At 46.5% G+C, this 21,006-nt stretch overlaps 1 protein-coding gene across 1 annotated transcript in view; it reads left to right on the top strand.

Annotated features, from left to right (window-relative positions):
* The first annotated feature begins 11,555 nt into the window (after positions 1-11,555).
* LOC104257880 (vascular endothelial growth factor receptor kdr-like) overlaps positions 11,556-21,006 on the top strand; it is a 140,420-nt gene continuing 130,969 nt past the window's right edge. The window contains exon 1 of the mRNA XM_059824618.1: positions 11,556-12,222. Within this exon, the coding sequence (XP_059680601.1) occupies positions 12,159-12,222 (64 nt within the window). The 5' untranslated portion in view covers positions 11,556-12,158. The remainder of the gene's footprint in view (positions 12,223-21,006) is intronic.

Raw genomic sequence — 21,006 nt, 5'->3', positions numbered from 1 at the left:
AGTGATGGGTTTTCTGAGACCACTGCAATGTACCTCTAATAGAGTAGCAAAAACCCGCTGAAATGGAGTAATAAAGCCAACATAACTGGGAAATAGAAAGATGTGCTGAATCCCACCCCCCAGGTACACCTCCAATACAATTACATGTCTTCTTGGAAAGGAGACACGTTGCAATTTTCAAATCCTGCACCTTGCCTCTTTCCACACAAACTATCATCACTACTTCATCAAGGAAAGTGGGAGTGCTATTATTACCAAAAGAAGTACGTTCCCTCCAGTTTGCCCCAGGTCAAACCTGCTACTCCCTGGAGCAGGGTGTTGCAGTACATGTCAAACACAGTATAACACAACGGCTTTCGCTTGCTTGTGATGAAACCCAAGGAGCGCAGAGCAATTGTGGCACTGTGTGGGGACACGCAGTGTCTGGGACATCACAGTAGCTAGGCACGGACATGTGGCATAACCGTCCAAACAAGCAAGGAGGGTGAAAGTACAGCACTACTGGTAACACCATGAGAAAGGCTGGTGGGCTAGGACAGGCTGTGAAGACAGATCAGGGCCATGCTGAAGCAGTAAAGGAGCAGAGGAGCTGGTGCGGTGGAGGGGTGCACAGGCTGGTGACAAAGGGGAGCAGAAGGGTCGTTGTGAGAGGCCAGCATGACTCAAAAAGAGTTGGGAGGACAGGAAGGGCTTCATCATGCAAAAATGGAGGAAGGAAGACAAAATGGTATGGCTGAATGAGATGCAGGAGAGCTGAGGAGAAGATCTGAAAACATGTGATGAGGCCATGGGGAGCTGCAGGAGAAACGAGACTTAGAAAGTCTTTTTGCCTTCGGCTGATGTGAAAGCAACAGTCAAATCTTTCTAAAGAGGCTCCGCTGTCAGTGTTGGTGTTCATGCCTGTTGGCTCCAGCAAGCAGCATTTGGCAGGTGGAAACGGGAAGCTTGGTTACGAACCCTGAAGGGAAGACCAAAAGGACAATTCCTTTCCTTAGTGCTCTGGGATAATGCTGGGAAGGAAGAGGCAGCTCTTGGCCTTGCAACACCCCCATCACGCCATTGGTGCTGGCAGGATACCTCGATGGCTCATTTCCCAAAGCTGCCTCTTCCTTCAAAAGAAGTTGCTAGTTTAATCCTTCTGCAGGCTAAAGATGTCACGAGTAAAATCCCCATTTCACCTGCACAGTGTCAGTTTATGAACTGTAAGTAAGTCAGTGAAGTTTGCTCCTTTAAAAGTCATTTATGATCCCATAGGAATGTTATATGAGTGCACAATGGCATGGAGTAAGGGTGACACACTGTGTGGACAGAGAGAAGTGCAATTCCTCCCCTCCTTCCCAACTTTTTTTGAGAGATTTGGTCCTTTTTTTTGAAATCTGAGTCTGGACTGAGGCAAACCCACAACGGTCCCAGTGGAGCTCTCCTTTGGTCCCTTCCTGCAAAATGGCTGAAGTCTCCCGGGTGAACTCCTCCGTGCAGCATTGCTGCCACTACAGCTCATGCCAAGCGCTCCCATCTTGGATTAAGCCAGTAGCAAGGGGCAATAAATCTGAGGATGTCCCTGGACTCTGGAGAAGAAGAGAAAGTTTTCTGTGACCTATTAACTGTTGCCACAAACCTATGAGTTAACAAAAGACACCCAGATTCAGAGCAAATGTGCAGCAGATGGCAATTTCTCCAGCAGTCAGTGTGGACTTCGCGCTGCGTGGAGAAATGGAGCAAGTCTGGCTCAAGGAGCTTAAAGCTAAGAGGAAAAATCTTAAGCAGCAGTTTCATGTTTTGGTTGCGTTTTTAAAACAGACTGTGAGTTTAACTCTCATCTGAAGAAAGTGCTACCTCACACACAACTAAAATGGTTGCTGTGATTAGAGATCTCGATCCTAACTGCCAAACACACCAGCCAAGAGACTAAAACAAACACTTGTACAAAGAAATGATAAGAGAGAGAAGCAGAGATGAGAAATGCTCAAGTCAGTCTTCAGAGCCCACCTTGCTGATTTTTAAATCCTTGTTTTTCCTACTGAAAGCCCTTGCTATTCCCACCTCTGTCAGTTAGCGTACAAAATCCCTGCAGTATTTTTCATTCTTCCTGATGGCCAAAAGACAAAGAACCTCTGTACACCCTTGTGGTGTTGCTGGGGATATTAAGGCTGTTAAAAAATAACTGCTTTGTTCTTTAAATGTTAGTAAACAGGCTGTGAGATAGCAGGTGCCTGGCCTCCAGAAAACACAAAGTTTTGGGTTTTTAAAAAGGCGGACCAGCTTTTTTTTTTTCACTTGTAAGCTTCACTTGTTACTGAACATTGTGGGCAGAAACAAGCAGAACTCACCTGCCATGGGATACAGGCTTTACTGCACTGCAGTTTCAATTCAGCTTGCCAGGACCAGTCAGTCTCACCCCCATGCCATGGTACCATGGGAGGCTGTAGTGACATCCTTCTCCCATTTAACCCCAACACACATTCTCACCTTTGCTAGTAAATCTTGTACCTTGCCAGGCTGAGACTCCTTGTTCAGGATAACTATGGTACTCAATAGCTGGTGTTACTGCAGTCTGGAGCACAACTTTTATGAGAACTCTGTGTCTTTGGGATATATACTTAACCCAGCTTTACAGATGAGGAGCGAAAGGACAGAGAGATCAAGTGACTTTTCCAGGAACATACAGGTGGGCTTTGGCAGAGGAGCAGTTTGAATGATGCTATTGAACTGAAGACTAATGCCCTGACAACTAGATTGTTCCTCCCACCTAATATCTGACATCCCACTGAGTTTAAGAGACTGCTAATGGAAAAACTTGGAGAAGGAAGAGCACCAAACAGGAAGAACATATCTAACTTCATTTACAGGCAAAACAGCAGAATGCAGTCGCTGAGAACAGCAAGGTCTTGCTAACTTTTTTTTTTACAGAAAACAGCATCCAAGAAGTGTATGCTTTATCTCTGAAATTCATGGCACGGGCTGTGCTGAAACAAGGGCCTGAGCAGGGCTCCCTGGCTGGGGCGGTGACTCCCGGGAGACAAAGGAGAGCCTGTTGTCTCCAGCTCCACACAGCCGCTCAGACGTGCTGGTCCTGAGCGCTATTCCTGGCCTTGCGCTGACTCACTTGGTGACCTTGCCGAGAAAGACTCTTACATCCAAGCCAGCCTGCCTGCAAAAGCCATCATGGTCTCCTACAGTTGAATTCTATTTGAAGCATAGATGATGAACAAACACGAAATATTTCTTCTGCTTTCCTTCCACACGCACCCTCTGGGGTGAGCAGGAACTGGACAGATAGATGAAACTGTCCTGCTATCCTCCTATAAGCTCTCTCTGCACCCCCTTCCTTAATTTTACAATTAATTGTGCCAACGAATGAGTCTTGGTTTTGCAGTGCCCCAGGGCTGCACCAGGTCCTTCTATCACAAGTAGGACACACCACAGCCTTGAGGCAGGTACTTACTTTCTTGAAGCGCTTTCTGTTTATATGCACGGCTGTTCATCGTTGCACTCTATCCTCTTCAGCGTGACACCTCATCCTTTCCAGGTAGTAGTGGCTGGCCTTGGCGAGAGGATGCTAAAGCTGCTAGCATGCTGGATGGTGGAAGAGAGGCCTTCTGCTAGGGGAGCCAGGACAGGTTTGGGTTTTCTGCTTTGAGATTCCAGCCTGATGGCTGCTGCTGCTGACCTATACAAGGACAATACGTGAAGCTTAGATTTTTTTATTCAATGTGGGACATAGCCACCCTTTGAAAAAACTGCATCGTAAACAGATTCCCTTTGTCATTTTACTGATACCACTCTGTTCTGTTAAGGGTGAAAGGATTTTTAGAATCTAGTTTATTCATTGCTAGTTACGTTTCTTCATCTAGGTTCAGAGCCAAAACTCATTAAAGGCAGTGGGAATCTTCCCATTCACTTCTATTCACTTCTGTTGGCTTTAGCTCAAGCTTCTTTTCAGTCCCTCTTGGCTTGGACAATGAAGATCAGTGATGGCAGTTTCACTATCAGTGTCTTTGTGCCACCACGTCTCATTTCTAAAACCTTCAGCACAATGTCTATTTGTCTTTAGCAACTGCTTCCTTTCAGATTTCAAAAATAAATAAGTCCATGGAAGAAACATTTCTTTTGGCTCTGCATTGGCTGAAAGCTCATTTGCAGACATTTTAATTTTGCTAGACAGTGTCTCTTTGATTCTCTCCATCATCTCAGCACATCAGCCTGCTATTTTTGCCTCACAGGCTTGGCTGCACTGAGTCATGTAGCTCTCTCTGATTTACTTTGGAGCTAGTGTAACCAGCGATAATCTCAATGCTTGTCCTATGGAGACAAGAAGCATTTACTTGTGAAATCTAACAGAAAGATGGCAGCTCAATGAAAGGAGTGCTGAGCATATTCTTTTAGCCTATGCAATAGGAAAAAAAAAAATAGCGTCATGATTAATGACACTCACATCACTGCAAGATTATCAGATACTCTCCAGCTGGCGGCTGGATTGTGTAGCTTTGCTGGATGGCCTTCCTGGCAAGTGGGACATCTGGGGCTGTCCTGGCCTCTCCCCACTGGCCTTCCAGGTCAGTGCTGAAGGGAACATCTTACATCATTGCTCCAGACGCTGCTCTATGGTTACTGCAGTCACTTAAAGGTAGCAAACACGGTGAGAAAAGAGGCCAGTACAGGCTGATCCAAAACTGCCACCACAGTTTGCACTAGGCAGCATAAGGAGGGGATGGCTGGACTGAGGTGCAGCATTTGTAATATAGCTGTTAAAAATCTTTGGACTAAGCATCGGTACATGTTAAGACTTAAATAATAAACTGGGGCACAGTGCCCCTCTGGTACCAAGTTAAAAAGCTCACAGTATAGGGTTCCAGCCTTGTGCTATCGGTTGAATTAATCCTAACACTTTTGTGATTGATGTGTCTAGTGTCTTGATTAATGTGAGTGCTCTGGAATCGCTAGTGGTTTTCTGTCTTGCCACTGTCAAGGCCTATCTGTGCTTTTTCTTCCTCTAAGGCTTCTCTCCCTCCACTCCAGTTATTTGAATCAGACAGTTCTAATTGGTGATCGTGCTTTGGAGACATGAGCAGAAACCTTCAGCATAAAGGGAAGGTCTGCAGAGAACCATGGATGTGAACCATGTTTCTCATTCTCAGTCTTAGTGGTAAGAAAATCCTGCTTTATCCCCAAAGAGAGAGAAAGAGTAAGAGGGAATTAGAATCCAAAGAAAAATAAATAAAGCGAGCATTCTTGGTCGCTCACTCTGAGACCTACAGCTGGATGAAACCCATTTTTCTCACACTTTGAAGTTCATATTCTGGTGAAGGAAAACCTTTCACATAAAATCTGGCCTCTGACTGAGGAAGGTCACTGCAGGGAGAAGGTCTGGATGAAGGTACCTCAAAGGGATGGAATATTTTTCTTACCTCAAATGCTGTGTATGGATGAAACCTGGCTCATGAATTTCTTCCTCATTAGGTGGATATCTTTGTCTTTCTGCCACAGACTCTAGCAGAACAAAACAGTGATCAAACCCCGTGCCTGTCTCCTTTTGTTGATGGCTATTTATTTTCCTTAACATTTCTCTTGTTTTGTACTCTTGGCTCAGAAGTCTGTCTACTGCTCCAAACCAGTTAATTCTTCCTAAGAGCTGTACGGGCCCAAGGCCTAGATTATATTTATAAGCTGTAAGGATCTCCCCAGGCAGCCTCAGTTATAAAGGATTCGAGTCAAACAGCTATGAGGAGATGCTCAAAAACAACCTCAGAGAGGAAACACAAAGAGATGGAACATCACACATTTCCCCCATGTTAAAGTTTAAAAAAACAGACTACAATTCAAAGTGCCGTATAATGGGAGGTGAGTAATCTTTAGCCTTTAATCTCCCCAGTTTCCAGCAAAAGGATGAAATGTCCTGCTTTCCTCTGGTGTCTGAACACATGTGTTTAAGAAGTTTTTCAGGCAGGTCCCCACGTTTTTGCACCAGTGAAAGGGCAAGAAAGGTTGTGTGAGGGAAGAGCAGCCAGGCAGGCTAGGACCGGGGCTTGGACGGCAGTGGATGCAAGCAGTGACAAACCTCAACCGGACAGCGAGGGAAGAGCCTGCCAGGATGCTAGGCAGGGATGGATAAAAGGTCACACCGAGAAAACTCCTCATTCTTGACAGTTTTTAAACAAAAATAAAACTGCTTGCAGTATATTACTTATACTTTTGCTCTGTTGTTGTTCTTAAAAGTGACTGACAGGCCTCTTCCAGCTTTGCTTTGTGGCTTCAGATGATTCATTAAACCCTTCTTTGTCTTGTTTTCCATTCTTGTATAAAGAAGAAAGTTGGGCAGAGGCTCTGTTAATGACTGTGTTCTTCCTGTCCCTCCGTCTGAAGCCGCCGCCCCACAGAGGAGCAGCAAGTCATCAGAAACATGCCCATGGCTCTGCTGGCCCCACATCTCTTGCTATTAGGCTTCTAATCACCTGTGTACTACTGTGTATTTGAACAAAGTTGTGCAGGAATTGTTTTTCACAGCTAGAGAAACATTTTGTTCCCATTCTGTGCTTGAGCCAAATGGGGTTTTCTTGAGGCCTTTTTTTCTGTTTTTTCAAAGCAAAGGAATAAATAAGCAAACATGTCTGCAAGAAGCTGAGTGAAACAGCCGAAGGACAGCCAATGGACTTGCTGAACAGAGGACTCCTGCAAGACGTGAGACTACCGTTTTCTGACCTAATTCAGACTAGCATCTTGAAATCAGACCTTGCACACGCAGGAGATCACCAAGTTGCAGGTGAGGCTGCAATGGTGCTCGTTTTCCCTAGAAACTGCACCCCTAGCAGAAGTTATTCCAAACTGAGACTTTGCACAGAAGGTTTCTGTTTTGATAACACGCCATTTGCCAATGAAAAATATTTTCATCAAAAAGTTCCCCACCCTGTTTGCTCGCAGACTGCCAATGTTAACTTCTCTTTTGATCCCCAAGGGCCTATGGGATGTGTGTGCACAAAAGGCAGCCTGACCAGCTTGTGGAGTGCAGCACACCCAGCGATGGCCTTGCAGCTCTCCTCAGGATCAAGGCAGCTACCATTGGCAATGCTACCATCTGTGTGAGGGGATGTGGGACTGGGGGTGGACTATGTACTCTAGGAAGTGACGGCTTTACTTTGGTTTACTGGCTTAGGGACCCATATGTAGCCAGCACCTTGCTGTCTTGGAGGTCAGCATATGCCTCCAAGGCATCGTATACATCAAATAAATAATAACTGAATTCATGGGACATGCGCTGTTTTATCCCAGAACAACACAGTAAAGTGCAAGGCACGTTTGCAATGTCCTGCCTGTTTCCACCACCTCTTCTGGGGGCTTGAATTTACAGGACATGGAAAGCTGTCCATCCAAAAAGCATTCTAGGTCCTCTCAGGAAAATGATAAAGAACTCCTTGATATAGCACACTGCAATGAAAATCTATGGGCCTGCCAACTCACTGTCCTTAAAGGTAGTCACTGCCCTTCTCCTCTCCTACCAAAGATCACTAACACAGAAAAATGTCTTTCAATCCATCGTCATGCTCTCCTTGCTTCTCTTTCTGCAGGCAAAGCTCAGCTCTGGAAGTCCAAGCCAGCACTCACTAGCATAGCACACAGCTGTGAACACCAGCTCTCTCCAACTGAAAGGGCAAGAGCTGCTTTGGAGAATAACTCCATTTTGCAGAACATGCCTCTGGTCAGGACTGTCTCTGTCAAGCTGATAGGAAAGTCTGTCTTTGCGTCCAAGTGCCTCCACCTGAAGAAACAGGGCAGAACTAGCCATCTAAAATTTAGGCTTATAAGCTAAACTTGTCTCTTCTCTCTGCTATTGTTGAGGGAGGCAAACAGGCACCTGCCAAAGGAGGTTTGTAAAACAGAGGTTTGCATAAATGGGATGAATCAGAGGAGCCTATCTCTGCCGTCACTAAGCAGGGCAGACTAGATAACTAGCCCTGATTAGACACCTAACATTCGGACAGCTACGTTTAGGTTAGATACATTTTACCTTTGGCTAAGGCTAAACACAGCACGCAGTGGAGGACACAATTCCAGGCCCTGGTCTGATCAACAGCCATTCCCTCTGCTGCGCTTCCTAGATACATGCTTACTTATGATGAGCAAGACAAAGCTAAGGAGTCCCCAGCTCTCGTATCGTCCCCTGCCAAGTTGATAAAAGGGAATAATTGGTGTAATCCTCTATGTCAGGCCAATGCCATAATGGCTGGAAGATACTCCAAGGGATGGCCAGGCAAGTTGCATGGTCAGTCTCTAGTTAGTGCAGGTCTCACAGACTACACTGCCTTGGTCCTGCAAAACTCCACTGCTTGGACCTAGTGCTTCACCGTGCACGAGGCCATAGCCCTGATGTTCTGGCCAAATTCTTACAGGTTATTGCTTTCCATCCCAGTTGTCTAGTATTTCCACCAGACACAGCAATCTTCACTTCCTTGTTATTATTATTTTAGTTAGTTATGGTCATACTGATACACCTGCCAGGTGCCTTTGCAAAGCTGAAAGCATTTAATGAGGAAGTGAAATGACCTTTTCCAGCCCTACTTCAATTCCCACAAGTATTATGAGGCTAAGATATTTGTTAATATTAGTAAGGAGCTTTGAGTTCCTCAGATGGAATAATTGTTACGGCAAAACAAGCTGTACTATTACGAAGAGGTTCTAGTCCAGTTAGCAAATCGCTTTTCCCATCTGTACGAACAGAACATGCTGTTGTGTTAGGGAAGTTATGCTTTGGAAAAGCTCTAACAGGTTGCTAGAGGCATATGAAGATGCTCAGGAACAAAATGTGCCACTCTTACAACCGTATCTTTGATTTTGCATATTTTGAGAACTAAAAATAGTTCCCAGGACCATTTGGACAGGTTCTCACACCGAATTCCTTGTGAAACTGCACACTATAGGCATTTAATCTCAATTAAAAGATCAATTAAGTTTATCAACAGATAAAAGATTATCTGGGGCATTACACAAATACAACATGATTTGCTAGCAGCTGGTCAGTAACCTCCAATGAATTCTTAAACACTTCCCTGTAGATCAAAAAATAAACTACAGTTTTATAATTAAGCCAGAATTTTCATTCTTCAGTTAAGCTTCCTGTAAGCTTGGTCTTCACTATTATCCATAACTATTTAGAAGTCAGTTACTGCAACACAGATCTGAGGAAGTTGTATGTTCTAAAAATTAATTTGAGGCATAGAAAATGCATTTGTCACCTTAAGAATGATCTGGACACTTGTATGAAAATTAGCATTAACTGGTGACATCATGTGATGTTGAGAAAAGCGTTCCTGATTTAACGCTGTGCATGAGAAATGATGCTTCTTGTTCAGAAAACCGGAAATACCTGAGGCTATTCTGTGTTCCATTTACTGTTCGCATTTGGGACCCTTCTACACCAGGTATCAATTCTGATCTTCTGAAGCACCCATTTTCCTTGCAGGATAACAGATGGATTTGCAACTCACAGAGCCGTACCTATGTCTCACTTTGCTCTAGGTCATTTTAATGTAGCGTACATACTTGTTACGTACATCAAGAATTTAGAAGTACACTAAAAAGAGGCATGAAAACCTTCATAATACCCTGATCACAGCTCAGTTTCACTAAAAATGTTGATATATATACAGTATAAGGTCTAATGCACCTGCTATCTTCCTCCTCTTCTTTTGAAGACAAACTGAGCAAGAGTAACAAAAAAAATGCAAACCAACCCTGTTATTCAGCCACGGGGACTGACAGTGCTTTGCTGTGTGGCTGTAATCATAGAATCATAGAATCATTTAGGTTGGAAAAGACCTTTGAGATCATCAAGTCCATCTGTAAACCTAACCCTGCTAAGTCCACCACTAACCCCTCTCCCTAAGCGCCCCGTCCACACGTCTTTTAAATACCTCCAAGGTCACCTCCCTGGGCAGCCTATTCCGGTGTCTGACAACCATTTCAGTGAAGAATTTTCTCCTAATATCCAATATAAACCTCCCCTGGCGCATCTTGAGGCCATTTCCTCCTGTCCTATCACTTGTCACTTGGGAGAAGAGACCAACACCCACCTCACCACAACCCCCTTTCAGGTAGTTGTAGAGAGCGATGAGGTCTCCCCTCAGCCTCCTTTTCTCCATGTAACAGAACACAAGCCTGACATAGGAGATGAGAAACTGGCTTATTTAACCCCAGCATCTCATTTGTGGCATTATTGGGAATGACAATCTGTGTGGGCAGCTGTAGAGCTTCCACCACTCCCTCATTTTCAGTATAGTGCAGTGGTTTGTGTATGTTAAAAGCCACATAATTGGTATGTGCATTGCAATAGCACGGCATAGCTCCCTCCCCATCACCTGAATGCTGGCTGCATTTCCAGAAGTGCCCCTTACGTGCGCTGGGACATCTCCCAGGATGCCTGGCAATAACTAACCGTAGTTTCTGACCCTTGCAGCTGAGGCTGCGCTGGCCCAGGAGGCACCTGTGGCTGAGGGAGCAGCCCTGAACCAGGAAAAGACTGTGCTCTCCTGGGGCGGAGGCGAAAGGGGAGGCATCTGCATGCCCCCTGCCAAAACCGCGCTGTCCCCCACCATCGCAGGAGTGCTCGCCCCTGCTGAAATCCCGCCTGGCGTGGCAAGAGCAAAGGCACGTGGACAGGCTGGAAGCCTCCATGCATGGGTGGATCTGTCTACACCCAAGTGCCTGGAGATAATGCTCAGGTGACACAGAAGCAGCTGCTATGAGAAACCCACGAGAGAGATCAGGGAGGCAGCTGTGCTGTAGCAATAGTAACACCATTAGGGCTGCCCAAAATCTCCTATTCAAACAAGAAACTTTCTCTGTGCCCCAAGAGCGAGGGATGCGCAGCAGTGGCTGCCGCAAGAAGGGAGGCAGCAGGGCAGGGAGGACGGAGGTGGCATTCCAGCAGGATACACTGAGTGGCATAAAGAGAACCCCAAACTGCTAAATAACCAGGGGAAAGGGGGGCAAAGACAGCTCTCCTGCAAGAGAGCCTGCTTCTCAGGTGGTGTCCCTCTGCGCTCCCCTTCCCCGTGCCCTGGCGCCCCGGGAGCCCCGGAGCCAGGAGGGAGATGCGACACCCTGGCCAGCCTTCTGCCTTTGGGGGAGGCGGGGGCAGGACGGGGGGAAGGTGTTGCCACCTGATGCTCACGCAGCTCCGGCTTTGCAGGGACAGGCGATGCTGGCAGGCAGCGGGGGACAAGTCGGCTCATTTCTTTGCCCCATCTCAGGCAGCAGCAACAGGAAATCCAGGAGCTTTGTGAAATGACAGGGAGGGAGAGAGAGAGAGTGAAGTCCCCTTGCCTCGGCTGGTGACGTCTCTCCTTCCTCCTTTTTTTTTTTTTTTCCTGTCCCTATAAAGAATCTCGGGCTCGCATCAAACTTCCCAGCGAAAGCAAACCAAACCCAGAGGGGTGGGGGAAAGGGAGAAAGGAACACCTAAGGCGGGATCTGGCCATGCCCAAGCCCCGCTGCCTGCCGGCTGCCTGCCCCGGGTGCTGCGGGGTGCCCCCCGGCAGGTAGCCAGGCTGGGGGACCTGGAAGCTCCCTCTCGTCCTGCCTTGCACAACTCGCTGAAGTTGAGAGGCTTGTTCTTCCTCCTGAGCTCTGCAGCACCTGCACCTCCGGCATACACACACCTAGGAGCTTTGAGCCACCTTAGCCCCAACTCCGGGCGAAGGACTGCTCCGAGCAGCCACTCACTGACTGGAGGAAACTTTTTGCCAAACTTTTCTGGTGCTTTGCTCTGCTTTTTAACCCCTTGAGCCACTTTGCAGCACCCAGGCGGGCTGGGGAGCCTGCTCTTCTCAGGCGGAGTAACAGTCGTCCCCTCAGGCACCCCATGAAACAGGGGGAAACGAGGAATAAAGTTACTGTGAAAAGGGAGGGGGGAAAGCCTAAAAACTTGCACCTCGAGGAGAAAGGAAGGAAAACAAAGTCTGCAGCCCAAGGATGAAGCGGTGAATGGAAAGAACAATTTAACGGGAATCAACAAGTGGGAACTTCTGCGCGCCTCGTTCTTCCCCTCCCTTCCCGCTCCAGCCCGCAGGCTCTCAGAAACTTCTTGCTGGAAAGAAAACTCGTCCCCGTTCGCGGACCTCTCCTCCCGCGCCTCACAAGGGATATAGCAGCCACCGGCACCGGCGATGGTCCCCAGGCCGAGAGCCGCCCTGGCCGTCTACGCCCTTCAGGGGCTGCTCCTGATGCACGGTAAGACCCGCTCACACGTGGGCTTCTCGTTCTCCCCCGCGGCGGGACCTGCCGTGCTCACACCTCCGCCGCCCCCGGGGACGTGGAAGCGCAGGCGGGAATGAGGGGGGGGTGCAGGCAGCCGCTGCCCCGGGGTCGGCGGTACCGGCGGTGCTGTGTCCGCACCCCCCCCGCCCCGCGGTGCCTCAGGCGGGGGCGCGCGGCGGGACGCTAGGTGGCGCTAGGTGGCGTCCCGCCTTCCCGTGCCCGCCGCCGGTGCTCCCGGGAGCGCTGAGGGGCCGGGGGGGGGGGGGCGCGGAGAGCCGCGGGGGCTCCGCGGAGCCCCCGCGGCTCTCCGCGCTCCCCCTCGCCGGCCCGAGCGGCCCCGTGGGGTTGCAACCCGCCTCTGCCCCCGGGTAACCGGCGGGCAGGTGCCGCCTTTCTGGCTCCAACCCCCCCCCCCCGACGGTGCGGGCAACTCGGGTTTTACGCCTCCGAGGGGTCAGGGTTTCATGAAGAGGGATTTGGAAATCAAGGAAGCCGTATCTAGAGGGCAAAAAAGATCTCCTTGAAGTGTGTTGCACTTGAAGGACATCATGTTTTTTGCCCCGCTCCTGCTCCCCGTGAGGTTTCTGCACTTGGTTAAAAAGAGCGGCTTGTGGGCCCTCGCGTCTTTGTGCCTCTCCGCCCGACCGGGGAGCGTTCCAACTCGCATTTGATCGTTTGAAGCAGACCTGAGGGAGAAAAGGCTTCAAAAGCCTTTTTTGGGGGGGGGGGGCGTGGGGGCTAGCTTGCTTTTTTCGGGAGGGATGAGCGCTCGTGCCGGAGGTGCGCAGGTAGAGACATCGCAGGCAGACGCCTGCCTTCTCTTCCATATTTCAGTTCTTCCTCGTGTGGTGTTTCTCCACTGCGTTCCCCTTCTCAGCCCCGATGCTAGGTTAGGTTCCCCCTTCTCCAGCACTCATTTCACCCTGCTGCAAACACACTCTCCCTCCTGGAGTTGCTCCCGATTTTCACCGAGATCAGAAGAGCCAAGAGGCAGGTTAATGAGATTTAGAGGAGCTTTTCCATCTGCCGTATGACTTTTCATTATCTCATTAAGCATAAGGATTTCGCTGGATTACCATGCTATTCATTCATGACACTGCAAATTGTGTAAGGGAGATGGTCTGTTATTTACTGGGGAATTCCTTCTGACAGTAATGATGATTTATTTTTTTTATAGTGTACGTATTTCACAGCACAAGACTCTTGCTTCTTTAGCATATTGTAATCTTTTCATAGTTTAATATCAAGAGGATAGCTTCTGGAAACACTGTGAAGCATCACTGTCCTTGATTTTCTTGGATTCATTCAGGGATTTAATGTGTTCCTTCTGCAGAAAGGAATTGACCAGCAAGCACCAGCGCCAGTGAATTTCACATAGCCCCTACAGTACCTTCCCCACAGTTACCTACAGAATAATTAGCTAAGCCTGAGATTGTGCTCCAAAGGGCTTGTCCAGCTTTTGCCAAAAAACCCTGAAGCAGCAAACCTTACAGGTAAAAAGGAGCCCCTCCACCACAGAAAGCCTAGCGACCTGGTGGACTTGGCAGTGTTAGGTTAACTGTTGGACTTGATGATCTTAAAGGTCTTTTCCAACCTAAATGATTCTATGACCTGGCAGCAGTGCCCAAGTTAACCCCAGAGAAGGCAGTCCCGCACCACGCCGGACACCGGTACCCACACCTTGAGTTCCACCCGACGCGGAGTAGGAAGCTCACGCAGCCCTGGGAGAATTCCCATAATGTGCTCCATCCGGCTGACACGTGCGTGAGCAGCCAGCTGCACGCTACGGTAGTTTTAACGTCTGAATAGTCTGGAAAAGCTGCCCATAGAAGGCATGTTACCAGAAATCCAGTGTGATTTTCACAAAATCACCATAGACTTTAACGGATCAGAGAGAGACAGTAACAAGTATTTGGCAGAAAGGAGAAAGTGTGTCTTGCTACAAGTGTTCCTGAGGCTCCCAGATGAAGGGGAGCACAGTGCAATTGTTACTGAGGAGGTGGGTGAAAAGCCTGGCTAGAGATGCTACCCACATTTCAGGGATGACTTGGGTCCGTCCTTACCAGGTTACTTTCTTAATAATTTTGGTCCTAATAACTTTGGAATTTGGTCCAGATTCACTTTCCCATCAGTGCCAGGCACAGAGAAGGCAGAGAGAAGGCGATGTCCGCATCCTGTGACAAAGAAAGGCAGGCACATCGCTAACTGTCCCTGTAGGCAAAGGCTGATGATGGATTTGGAAGCAGCATTATGGATGTCAGACCTTTGTCCATCATTAGGAAAAGATAATATTTTAGCATAGTCTTTGTGTGCCCTAATTAGGCTGGAAGCCAACTGAATTAGGGCCAGGAAGTCGGAGGATTCTGGATAGCACTGATGCTATTGAGGTGTTAACTCCTCAGTCACCTTTCCCTCAAAGTTCGTCTCCAGCAATGAATTCAATGAAACTTCGTTTGACCTCTCATGGCACAAGAGGCACAGATCTGTTCCGCAAGCTGTAGGTTAAACCTTCTCTGGGATCTTTGTGCTCAAAATTAGGCAGAGTTGCGCTGAAGAGACTGACTCTGATTCAGATCCAAACAATTTAGTCTGCAACGCAGAGAGAAGATTTTACAACTGTGGAAGACATTCAGTACCGAGGTGCTGAGTGAGGGCGGTGCAGCTGCTCAGCTGAGGGATATCTCCCCAGTCAGGACTTCCCAGGTGCCCAGGTGAAAGGAAAGTCTCTCAGCTGACACCAAACCTTAGCAAAGGAGTCCGAGTGCCCTCTCCTTCTGTATTAGTAGCTGATTGCAACTGCTGTGTCATTATCTTCTGCATGCTGCTCAGCAGCCAGCCAAGGCTGCCTAGGTGTGCGTGGATGCCAGAGGACAGAAGTTAACCATAGCCATTAAATTCATCCAGACCAATGGATGGTCTCCTTTAGAGAACTCCTAACTTATTTGGCATTTTCAGTCCTTGTGGGTGTTTCAGCAGGGGGAAGAGACCATGCAAACATCATCCTAATAATTTCCTGCCTTGTTATAAAACACAGCTTCAAAATATTTCATGCGTCTTTAGATTTCCTAAGACAGTTCTACAAGTATCATTAAATTTCCACTTTCTTTTTACTTATTACACAGCTTATGTTCAAGTCCTTAGAGCACTCGTTAGGGTCTTTCTGCCGAAAACTTTTGATGGAGCAAATATTGTGCAAATGCCAACAGCTGGCACATGTTGTAGGTACGGTGTGGGTTGGTTAAAAAATAGCCCTTTAAAAAACAATTTGCAAAGAATTTTTGACAATAGCGACACCTTATATCTTGCATGAAAAATGTAGTGGTTTTTACCCCCTGACATTATCGTCAAAAAGTTTTTAATATATGAGCAATCCAAATGACTTTTCAGGTATTGGAATAAACTCAGTAATTTCAGTGATTTAATACTGGAAAACTAATAAGATTTAAGAATAAAAATTAGGTCCTGCCTGATCCCGTTGAAATTAAAGCAAGTTTGAAATCGAAAAATTTTGTTTCATTTTGCAACCTCTTCTACAAACAGAATATACTAGGATGGGCAATTCAGCTTGCTGCCATACACATTGCAAATATGCCATGTCTCAGTAGCTAAGTCTCCTGGTTTGCTGCCTAGGATGCTCACTGCGTATAGCCGGGAAGACTGCGGGCTCAGCGGTCGGTGCACTGTTGCAAAGTCAGAGGCATTAAGGGTATGCTCCTGCCTTTCCCTGAGGCAGCCAGTGCTGGCAAGCTGAGGATTGGATAGCTGACAATATGGGCTGTTGATCGGTTCTAGTAAACCAAAAATGTGTCTCTTAATTGGTGTTATTCCTAAACATTTGCTTTACTGTGGGAAAATGTTATAAAAAGCAGAGAAGACTTTTTTTAAGATTGTGATATATGAGCCTCCTGCCTGAAGCTGCCACATTTAAAACCAACTGGAAATCTCTTTACACTAATTCATCCATTTAAGGCAAGGAAAAAAATGTTAAGTATTTCTGAATACTCCCTGAACTTTGGAAAAACAGCATCGCACCCAAAAAAATACTGAGAATACAAACCAGATTGTTTGTTGAAGGTGTCTGTTATAAGAACTCACTATATTTTCTTTAAAAATTTAAAAAAATAGTTATCTGCACACATTTCCCCATTGATTTGCTAATATGTATCAATCTAAATAAGAGCAACGAGGTACATTTGAGTTATCTCTGTCCTTTCATACGTTCTCTGAGTTGTTCATTTTATGATGAAGTATTTGTACAAAGCAATAGCTCAATCTACTTCAGTTTGAAGTAATAGATCAAGTTGGGCTGAATATATAATATTTATGTTGCTAGTAGGTTTATGAACAAGGGCAAAAGGTTTCCAACCACAACAGGAGATTTCTTAGGTACAGTAAGTGGTAGGTGATCTGTGTTTTTCCTAAGTTTGTCTTCCAAATTGCCAGTGCAGTTTGAAGGAGGGTGAAAATCTGCCCTATGCCATATACATTCAGAGATGAAACTCGTCTTTTGCTTCCAAAGACTTTTGCAAAGTGTATGCAGCAAGGGTCACTTGATCATCAGCAAAGGACAGGATGAACAAAGAAGCTGCTTTCAGTTTACATTGCAAAACAGTTTTGGGGGGCAGCAACAGCAACCTGCTTTTTTTAAAACTACAGGGGAAATTTCCAGGAGCATTTGACTTTCAAAGTAAGTACGAGAAGGACACTGAAGCTCAGCCCTACTGAACTTCACATACTTAGTTTGATATTTCCTCTGATCAGCCTTGCTCCACCTTTCCTTTTTTCTCTAAACCAGCCTGATGTCACTGGAATGGGAATTACGAGTGGAAGTAATTAAAAGATGTTTGGAATATCTAAACAACAGCTAGGAACAAAATAGATCTGTCCCTAGTGTTTTCCTTCAGAAACCAGCTCAGATGACTGACAGGACATGAAGGCTTCAGAGTGACGATCAAGACATTCCTGTTCCTCTGCTCCTCACCTTTGGGCAGAGCATCTAACTGTACTCAGTCACAACGACCAAAAAAAATTGGCTACGTAAATAAGCTGGCATAAAATGTGTGTAACAGAGAACTGATCTCCTCACTAAGTTAGGCACTTCTTTAATTTTTCTTTTTAAGGCCACAGAGAAAATAGTAGAAAAATCAAAACCAGCCAAGGTTATTACCTGGAAATGGCATTTAATATAAGCACATGCTTGAAGCTTGCCCCAGGGAGCAGAACTTTAGCAGCAGAGAGCTTGCAATCATCAGAAGCGAGGCAAGTTTAGAACAAATCATGTGAAGCAAGGTGTTCTGTATGGGAGGTGTGACCTTAGAGACTTGTCCATGAGCCGCTTCCTCAAGCGGGGAAGGAGGAAGGTTCAGAGAAGGTAGGGAGTCTGATCTCATGAGGCTGTGATGAGCAGAACTGATGGCTGCCCGTTTTGTGCAAATTCCTCGCTGCCCAAGTGCTGAACAGACTTGTGTGGGGAAGCCCAGCTCACCTGAAACCAGGTGTTAACATAAATTCGGAACTGAACTAGGCAAATCTTGTGACTGCTTTTACAAGCTGATCATATCTCCTGCATTCACCAATCACTAGAATACAAAACAGGGAAGAATCTCTTGGATCAAGTCCAATCCCCACTTCACAGCGCTGAACCTGGTGTGATGGTGCTTTTCTTTGCCGTAGCTGAGACAGGGCTTGCAGCACATGCAGCCACCGCTGGCATTACACTGTATATACCCGAGTGACTGTCTCAGCTCTGGGCGTTCAAAGGCTTTGGAAATGTAAGCAGTGAATTCACATACTAAGGGCAGCTGAGCTACTGCCCCGTGCAGATGTTGTTAACTTTTGTATTAGGCTGTTACTAACAGTGTAATACAGCTATGTGCTCTGATGGATAGTGAGTAAGTCTGTGGACTGCTTTTGAGGCAGCCCAGTACCCACATCTCCAAGTCCTTGGATTAGTCTGTCTTTACAGCACATACTTTTTGTCCTCACTACATCCTACATCCCTCTCCTGCTCTCCCCCCCTTTCCTGGATGTCTCCTAAACTCCCCTCAGGGCTTAGGATTCCTTGAATTTTTACATTAGAAAAAGCCAAGAGGAATTTCTCAGCCTTTCCATAACAGGAGTCTGCACAGTCTCTCTTTCCTGTACCAAAATGAATTTTGCCTTTAAAATTGTGTCTGCTGCAGAGATTTTGGCAAGCCAAAGTGGGATTGCCTGAGAACTGCAGCTGAATCTCTTGCTTTCTGCAAGCAGATGCCCTAAGCCTTCCTGCTGTAGGGAATTTTACAAGAAGCAATTTTCGCAAGCCTTCCCCCCAATATCTAGAAATGCAGAAGGAGTCACAGCTAGTGCGTGGTGTGTGTGTAACCAGCATTCAGGGCTTTTGTTGTGGCTCTAAGCAGTAAAGCTTTTAGCACTGAGGAGTCCTTGACATTACCTAGCAAGAAGGAAAGAACCTCGTCTAACCCTTCGAATGATGAAAGGCTGAAGAAGCCGGTTTTCCTTTGTGCCCTGCAGGGAATGGCAAAAGCATATGGTCCCCAAGATTTCAAAATTCAGCCAGAAACTGAACTCAGGCCCAGAATGTAAAGGAAATATAGGGACCAACCTTCTATTTTCAGATCACTTGCCTTTGTCTTCTGGATTTCCACATAGGTTTCCTTAGATCTTCCTGTGTTTTTCTGAACTGTGGGAACATGATTGCCAAGGAAGTAGAGAGGGGAGTTTTCAGCCCTGCTGGGATTGTTCTTGATTTGAGGGTCAAGGAAGCCTGACCTAGTCATTACCTGTTCCATTTTTTACAAAATCTCCATGAATCTAAAACACCTCCGCCAAAATGTTTGCTTCCTTAGAGTCCGCAGCTCAGAAATTGCACACCTTGAATTCTTCCTTACAGATACACTAAGGTCAGTTTGCAGGAAAAGTGCCAACCACCATGGGGCTACTTTGCCTGTTTTTCTATAGCTGTGAGTAAAATGGGACTGCTCATAGGGATATTCCACACAAATACACAGAAGCAGCTATTCTATAAGGCACTCATCCTGTTCACCGTTAACTCATATCTCATTAACTGCAATTAGTGCTGCATACAATAATTTAGGAGTTAAAGCAATTTCCTCCCTGTCCCCAGAAGCTGGCAGTGGGTGATGTGAGCGTGGGGCCTCCCAGAATCCCAGTCCTGATCCTCGATTCCCTCACAGCTACTGAGAAGGGCTCACTTCGGCCCTTTGTAGCCATGAAGATCATCCCTGAAAGCTGATACTGAGCCTGGACTTCCCCAGTTTTTGGGTTGGGTTGCGCAGGGGTTGGTGTTTCAGACCTTTAATGTACGGACGCCTACTACAGTGTGTCCTCCAGGAGTTATAAAATGTGTTTTTCCCCTCTGCTTCTTCACTTGTTCTGCCAGCTGCCTGAAGCCGGCTCCCCGAGGGGCTGTAACACATGCCCACACGGTAGCATTTGGAAACCCTTCTTGTGGGCAATCCTAATTACAATACGCCTCCATACAGGAAATGGCTGTTGGAAGAGATTGCCCAGAACCCTTAACAGGAAGGCGTATACAACTGTGTTTGAAAGGAGGGAAGTAAAGCACTGTGGATTATCAGTTGCAAACCTCCAGGTCTCTGTCTTTCCTTGCAGAAAAATAAATCCCACAGGTGTCGTGTCGTCTAGCGCTGGGTCACTAGGTACATCCCCCACTTCCACATAGGGAAGGGTACCCACTCCATTCACTGCCGCTCCACTCCGGAATTAATACTATCATTGCCAATTTGCAAAGGTAAGGGAAAGGACTTCATGAGCATCCACTACTTAAAACCACAAGTATTACTTTTCTTCTTAACCCATGAGGAATATCAGAAGAAATAATAATGCAGCACCCAGGTGTGGGGAGAAATGCTCTTCCCAGATCTCCTTCTGGATGGGTATGAGGCAAGGAAGTTGTATTAGCTCTTGCTGCATGACACAGCAGGACAGAGCTAAACAGCAAAGTTGGCTAGTTAAAAGGGTTTTGTACTGTTACAATTAGAGGATGATTCAAGTGAATTTAAACAATGATGTCACCCTGAGAACCTTTTAAACACAATTTAAGCTATTACATGGTGCGAAGCAGAGAGAATCGGCTAACCTTTTGTCCTGCCACATTTTTTTCTCCACAAATGGATCATGTCTGGATTATTCTCATTTCATGTTCATGCACTTGGGACAAGATTTGCTCTTAGTTACACAGGTTTAAAGCTGTAGCTTGGCTGAAGACAATAGCTTGTCCTTGAATTTGCCTTTGTGTGACCAAGAACATTTATTTTATTACGGTTGTTTATACATTTTTTGGTAGAATCTGAGTGAGAAAAGAACTGACTGAAAGCTGCTCTCTCACTGCATGCTTTATAAAGGTAGAGATTCTACTGATCTTGCTGGAAAATCCTGATTTGTTTTGGATGTGAAAATTCACTGTGAGAAAGCTAAGTAACCTGCTTACTTTCCTCTGATGAAGGCAAGCCAGCGCGTGGCCCCTACACCGAGACTGCAGCAACATCCAGTTGCGTGAGGCAGCACAACAACCCCTACTGCTATTCCTGAATGCTCCAGTGTACGCTCTCACTTCACATTTATTTTGGCTTTAAAGATCCCATTCTGCTAAGCCTCCTGGAGGCTCTCGTGCTTAAAACAACTGTTTTTCAGTCTTGGCAAATTTTCTATTGAGTAAGGATGGAGCAACAGCTAAGAACAGGGTTTGGCCCAATAGGAATTACCAGAAAGAGT

Source organism: Gavia stellata, chromosome 14, assembly GCF_030936135.1.
Source record: "Gavia stellata isolate bGavSte3 chromosome 14, bGavSte3.hap2, whole genome shotgun sequence".
In the NCBI taxonomy this organism is placed as follows: domain Eukaryota; kingdom Metazoa; phylum Chordata; class Aves; order Gaviiformes; family Gaviidae; genus Gavia; species Gavia stellata.
Note: the sequence above shows the minus strand (reverse complement) of the source record. Positions and strands in the feature narration are given on the sequence as shown.